The 6,892-nt window shown below is 40.5% G+C and overlaps 2 protein-coding genes across 2 annotated transcripts; one reads left to right on the top strand and one right to left on the bottom strand.

Moving 5' to 3' along the window:
• Window positions 1-2,149: 2,149 nt before the first annotated feature.
• Window positions 2,150-3,833, top strand: FOMMEDRAFT_154522 (uncharacterized protein; the record flags this gene model as incomplete). The annotated part of the gene is made up of 11 exons (XM_007265010.1): window positions 2,150-2,172; window positions 2,276-2,367; window positions 2,417-2,535; window positions 2,596-2,704; window positions 2,754-2,851; window positions 2,902-2,948; window positions 3,082-3,221; window positions 3,280-3,338; window positions 3,397-3,405; window positions 3,461-3,504; window positions 3,560-3,833. 11 exons carry the CDS (start codon window positions 2,150-2,152, stop codon window positions 3,831-3,833), a joined length of 1,014 nt encoding a protein of 337 aa, XP_007265072.1.
• A 149-nt stretch (window positions 3,834-3,982) lies between these two features.
• Window positions 3,983-5,682, bottom strand: FOMMEDRAFT_80996 (uncharacterized protein; the record flags this gene model as incomplete). Its single annotated transcript, XM_007265009.1, has 9 exons — window positions 3,983-4,322; window positions 4,381-4,424; window positions 4,554-4,612; window positions 4,673-4,816; window positions 4,972-5,133; window positions 5,192-5,253; window positions 5,356-5,500; window positions 5,556-5,597; window positions 5,649-5,682. Coding segments are annotated over 9 exons (1,032 nt in total), but the record flags the coding sequence as incomplete, so codon positions are not given.
• Window positions 5,683-6,892: the final 1,210 nt, after the last annotated feature.

The following is a 6,892-nucleotide window of genomic DNA, read 5'->3' as shown; positions in this document are numbered from 1 at the left end:
GCCTGATGTTTGGTACATGCAAGCTTTGTAGCTTCAGTAGGAGGTTTGTAGCATTCCTTAGAGAAATGTCCTGTTTTTCCACAATTGAAACATTTTGCTTTTGTCAGATTGAACAGATTTGGCAGATTGAATTTCCTCCACTTATTAGCTTTATACATTGTATTAATGTGTGCATTATTCTTTGTCTGATCATTGGAATCTTGTGCTTGTTTAGTACAGTAATCGTTGTAGGTGTTCTGTAATGCAAGGATTAGTTACTTTAGTTTAACTTTCTTATGTTCATTGACTGGTTTGCCTTTGTTCTGGGCATCAGTAGATTGTATTATTGTATTTACTATGTGTGTATATTACTCAGGAGTAGCAAGCAATATCACTGCTTTGTATGTAGAGTTGCATGGTGGATCACTGTTAGTAGACAGAGTTGTGTATGCTTCCTCAAGTCTGTCTAATGTATGTCTGAAATGTTTTACATGGTCTCTACAAATAAACAGTGCTGATTTGTCAATAGCCTTTTTATGTGCTGTCTAGGGGTTAAAGTGTTCTTCAAGCACTTTCATTAACTGAGGGATAGACGTATTGAAGTGCATATAGTTTGCCAATATTGTGTCAGCAATGTTATTAACTATGCATGCATGAATGGCCTTAGCCATCTCCCTCTCAGCTTTGTTCTGCAGTTCATCCTTTAATAAGTGTTTGAAGCACATAGCTGCAACACTAGAAACAATGCAGTAGTGCCACATCTTGTAGTTAGCTTCAGTCTTAAGCATTGTGATGTTTTGACCAAAGTATTTAGGTACATCAGCTGGTTTACAGTGTGTATCCATATGTGAGGGAACCATGATGTGAATGTGTGCAAATGTATGCAAGTAAAGAGTTTAGAGTGTACAGTGGATGCATGTATGCAGGGAGCTCAAGGCTCATAACCTGTTAAGAGGGAGAACTTAAAGGGGGGCACACATAGACAAGGGGTGAGGTGACGATTGACTGCTCAGTGTCTCTCGTCCTTATATTGTATGTATTTCTAACTGAGACATTATGAAGTCATTGTCTCGTGGTTCGTCTGTTGATGAACTAATCATCTCATAATAATTCTACATGCCTTTACCTATCTGGTTTGATAGTTTGACATAATAAGCAGTATACTAAAGTGAGAGTGAGTCTAAAGTATAAATAGTTATTATACTTCTTGGTTCCTGAATGACTACTGACTATTAGGGCTTTACAGACTTAATACTAAGGATATTCCTTACAGTCCCTGTGAGAGTGAAAGTACATCATCATTAATTTAGCATTTGTACTTGTGTACAGAAGCTCTGGAATGCTGATAAATTTAATGTGCATAGATCACAAGGTGCTTACAAAATCATCTTTCATTCAATTTGAGTTTACAGGTCAAGTATCATATCATACTAAGTGCTAGTAATAAATGTTGACAATATACTAGCACTTGAGGCCTGAGCTTTCTAGACCTAGAGCAAGTTAATTACTTCCAATATGAGAGCTGCATCGAATGCGTATTCACCCACGTTTTCAGTACACTCACGCAATGTATTGAGGGTGAAAGCCGCCGTCTGTGCTTCGTTTCTTAAGTCCGTCTTGTGAACGTGTTTCCTGCCAGATCCTCTCACACCTCTAGTAATAGTCTGCACTTCTGGCCGACGATTAAAGGCACCATCCAAGAATTGTAGATATGCTCCGGTGGTCGCGGATTACCAGATTACCAGACTGACTCAGTGATTACTCCTAAATGTGTTTCTGCAGTGTGCTGAGGCACTCCGGGGAGACGCGGCAAACCCAAAAATACAGAAATGAATGTTGATAGTCAGCATGAAACCATTAACGGATGCGCCCAACCGTAAGAGTGGTGAAACGGTCCTCCTAAGCCTTGGGTCAAGATCCATTTGGACTTCAAAATCACTCCACGCAAGTCCGCTTATTGCCGGCATCACTATCACCTACCTAAATAGGAAATAAACCTCTGCATTACATAACGTCAAGGAGGATCAATCTCAGGGCCAGCTCAAGATTTCTGACGCGTACATCCCATACGCGAAACGAGATGGAAGATGGCGGAAACAATGGTATTTAGGCCCATATCCCACTTTCTAGTCATGGTAATGCAAGATCTTGCCTCCACCTTTGTCTTGTAATGCCTTCCACGGCTGCAGCACAGTACGTTGTCTCCTCTTTCCGAGAGTTAGCACAATTTACTCACAAAATGAACCACGATATTAATGAAGTCACATTCAATTTCTCATTCAGTATTCTAGCATAGGTTTGGCCAGTCGCTTCGCGCTTCGACGCATCTCACCTCTCGTCGGATAGCTTTACTCTATTATGACTATGCTCTCACTGTTGGTTTGGAAGGTGAGTTCTTGTTACTTTTTCTTCATTGCCACATTTATAGTTTTCACAGTCAAGCACGTATGGAGAGGAAAATTCCGCATCTCCACGATCTTATACTTCTGTTGTCGTTATGCACTTATTGCAAACGTTATTTACTTGTTGGCAATTGCCAAGAAGCTTACAACGAAGGTATGTATCTTATTTTCTCGATTCATTGGACATATTGTCGTTAACTGAATGGGATTGTAGTACGTCAATTTCTGGAGACGTGTTCCATGTGTTGAAGGTAGTTTTAGTTGCGATACCTGGTATAAGTTCGTTGCTGCAATCAGTTTATTGGGCAGAGCAGCCGTTATCTGTACGTTAATGCGTGTCCCTCCGTAACTGCTGCTTAACTCGCTTGCCAGTTGCACTCGGAGCCAGAACATATGCTGTCTTCAACTGTAATCGATATATCCTTGCTTTGGTCTGTTTTATAGGAGTGACATGTATAGGGCTTTCGATTGTGAGTATACGGTGCATTTTGTACTGGATATTGATTCTGACTTTCATCAGGTCCATGTCCCTGGTGCTAAATGTGTTGGTGCAAACGATAATGAAAAGTATGTATTTCACTATTATGCACACACGGAGACTTATCTAACCCTGTTCAGAGGTCTGTCGGAACAAATAATATAGTTTTAAGGAAGAAATAAGAGCTGATATATGTTCATTGCAACTTCGGTGATCAGCCAGTGATGCCAATGCTGTCCTCACTGCATTCTATGAATGTCTTGTTGCAGTCCTCACAGTATATCGAGCTGTCCAAGAGCACCGTGAGAATGGATCCTGGAGAAACAAGGAGATAGGTCTTTATTCTTTGATTTTTGAGCAAGGTTCGTACACCCATTCATTTATGTGACTGCATCTTCTTAGCTTATCGAAACACCTCAGGTCTCATATATTTCTGCATTGTATCAATTTTCACGACCGCAACGATCGTGCTCAATTTTGTAAGTTACTTAATCATTTCCACGAGCTGTAACAAACGTAACAAACGCAATCACTTAGACACAACCGGTGAATTTCGCACCTTAGCTCTGACTTCAAAGATATTGATAAAATGTGTATCTAGTCCGGGTCATTTTTCCAACGCCTACTCAATGCATTAACGTTACCGTGTGTCATCAGACATAATAACGGAAGACCTATTGGCTAATTTTCCGAAACTCAGTTTATCCTGCTTGTTGACTGCACGGTTTCTCCTCCAACTACGAGAATGGCAAGAAGACAGGTCTAGATCCATTGTGACTACTTTCGGAGGGGTAAATACGACTACTACATTACCAACACCTAGCTTTGCACTTAACGTAGATGCGATTATGATGGATGACTTTGGTAATCACGACCAGCCTGTTTTGTCTGCACCGAGGACTGAACGTGATACAACTCGTGTTCAACAAACTGATATGGAGGCAGGAGGACTCAATGGTGTTATACCAAGATAGATATATTATTACCAAACGCAAAATTATTTCCTTTACTCTTATAGTACCTAGATTTTCCATACAGAATTGTGATACAAGACACAGTACCTTAAGTCAAACAAATAGCCTCATCGCATAAGTTATTCAAATGAATGGCACTGATCTGTATATTATACTTTTCCAGAACAGTCCTTTTCAACCGTGTTTCCGCTCGATGACAGCAAATTATCAAGCACGATCCCATTCTCGCTGTCAGGACTCATCTCTGCACCATACGCACGTGTGCTCTCAGTTTCCCACGAGAAATCCGCAGACGGCTCGTAACCACCAAAATCATCCAGTATGGCATCATCGACAACGGCGACAGCACGGAGCACTGACAATGTCTGCACATGCTCATTACTTTGCGTACCGAATTCCAAGTTCGCACTAGTTTCGGCGTTTACAGTGTCTCGACTTTGCCATTCACGCAGTTGGAGAAGGAAACGAGCCGTCAGGAGACAAGATACTCTGATATTTGTAACTTGGTTAGAATCGTGTTGTATCTGATGAGATAAGTTATACGTACGGAAGATTCATTGCGTTAGGGATCCGCTGGAAGAATGAACCCCTCTACATATTGGCATTGCGAATTTTATCAGGATTAGTCAAGCATCTACACATGACGGCGTACCGGTGCACGCTGTGATTAACCAAGTATGAGAATTACCTGACAGACTCAATGGTAAAAAGTGCACTTACAAAGGTCAGAATGACTGCAGTCGTTGTGAAAACTGAAACAATACAATAGTAGGAAAAGCCTAACAACGTTTATGAATAACATTTTAGTCCTCAACTAGAAAGGGTGTGATGTAGTATACCTTGTTGAGAAACCAATGTGAAGAATCCTCCTCTTTCAAATTTCCATGAACCTCCTACTCGGCATTCTTGAATGCAGCGCACAACGGTGAGTGTGACTGCAAGGAACTCGAAAACACACATCAAAATTGCTAAGAGACCTGCCTCTGCAAAAGTTAGCGAAATACACATCAGTACATGTGGATCATTGGATCAAAATATTTGCAGAATATACCGCTGAACAAATGTATTGTCAGTATTAAAAATTTATATTGAAAGGAGACATACATAGCATTTGTAGTTCCTCCAATGCAATTAAGACCCGGAACATGCATCTTTTCAGCGTCAGTGTCACAGAAGTCAGTACGCATATGTGATTTACGCACAATATCGAGTATAATGCACGTCAGTCCAAGAGAACCAAGGACAACGAGAACAAGCCTACTGCATCCATACACAGCATACGTTCTGCCAGTGATCGTTGCTGCAGTAAAAGACATAAGAACGTGCGTTAAAGAGATGACAAATTTCATATTACGTACCGACGACAGCTACCCTTCCCAGAACACTGATGGCACCATCAAATTTGTACCATGCATCACAGCTAAGCAAAAGAAGTATCAAGACAATGGAAGTTTACAGATTCCAAGAGAATAACAGACTAGAGACCGTGAGAAAACATGAGACGTGAAATAAAAATTTCTACATGAAAACACAAATACTGACCCTTGTAATATTTGGAATTTTATTTGCAATGGCAGCCAAGAAGAGGACATTTGCAATAAGGGCATATCTGCAGCAGATATACAAGAAAGTCGAGATACGGAACTTCTTTCCCCAGATATACTTTACTGTACAACATCAATTAGGGATAATCTTCGTACTTGAGGTTGAAGTCTGACAGACCTTCGGCAGGAAATGTCAAAGCGTAATCATAGTAAAGCAATGCTATATGAACTTGAGAAAGGTTTTGACTCCCAGGGAAAAGGCCGGACGTACCAATGCTGGCCCATTGTATACGAAACTGAAGAAAGCTGCAATTACAAATGTGATTTTCCACATATATTATTTCGAGTTAATGAGACATACTGTGCAGTGGCAGCGGATATAGCAGCAGCAGCGGACACCATGGTGGTAACCAGAGGGAAAACGATGCATTGCTGCGTCCAGGCATACAAGTGGCCAGGATGTTATAGCAATCGAGCCTTTCTTGTTGATCGTGAGAGGCAGTCGTATTGACTGCAAATTTTCTGTATCATGCGTCGTAGGCACAGAATAGCAGAAGCTGGGAAAACTTCACTTGTGCCTTCACTAGAGTTGCGTCGTTCAAGACGTTCAAGAAGAGTCTGCCTGCCTGACAGTTGCCTGATCTCAGCCTGCGCGCACTCTAAAATTAGAATCTGGTGTGAGAATCGGGCTCTGCTTAGCTGCGTTAATCAACTAAAATCTGATATTAAATTAAACAAAGGAATCAAGTGTCCAAAAAGCAAAGTCAGTGCAGCATAATTAAGGAAAGACAAAAAGGATTTGATCAACCTTGTGCATCGGCAAGCAATGCTGGATAGTCTTTGACGTTTGCGATGTACTGACTGAGGCAACAATGCGGCCACGGGCGCCCTCGATACAGCTAAACAATCACATGGTGCATAATGACGCTTAATCCACATATGATCCGGAAAATTCATTAACTACTTCTATCATCACTCACTGTCAAGGAGTGTTAACCATTCAAAAGTGACAGGAAGATTGTGAGTGGAAGTTTCACCAGAGGACACAACACGAAGTTAAGGTTTGAGCTTCATCACATGTGATGAATGAGCTGATAGCAAGCTTTTGTGGTTTGAGCAGATTTCAGGCACCGTTACAAAGGAGCCAAGCCTGGACACATAGAAGCGTGTTACTGTCGTTTTCATAAATATTGTCACACGCGCGATTCGTGATTTTCGTCACACTAAGTACACTCAAATACAAAATCTACTATAACTCAACTAATACTTAACCAAATTACATGATCTAAGTTGTAAAAATTATACTTTTGAAGTATCTTTCATATTCCAGAAAATATAAATTAAAATGATCAAAAATTGAGTAAGATACAACACAATATGTGAGTTTTCCCTATATTTCATGTATATGAGTTTTCCTGGCCCTAAAACTGATTGTACACTACTATAAACTAGTCTAAATGAAGAATATAACTTTATTGTTAATTTACATATTGAATTCTAACTAGGATACAGAAT

This window comes from Fomitiporia mediterranea (assembly GCF_000271605.1).
Source record: "Fomitiporia mediterranea MF3/22 unplaced genomic scaffold FOMMEscaffold_4, whole genome shotgun sequence".
NCBI lineage: Eukaryota > Fungi > Basidiomycota > Agaricomycetes > Hymenochaetales > Hymenochaetaceae > Fomitiporia > Fomitiporia mediterranea.
Note: the sequence above shows the minus strand (reverse complement) of the source record. Positions and strands in the feature narration are given on the sequence as shown.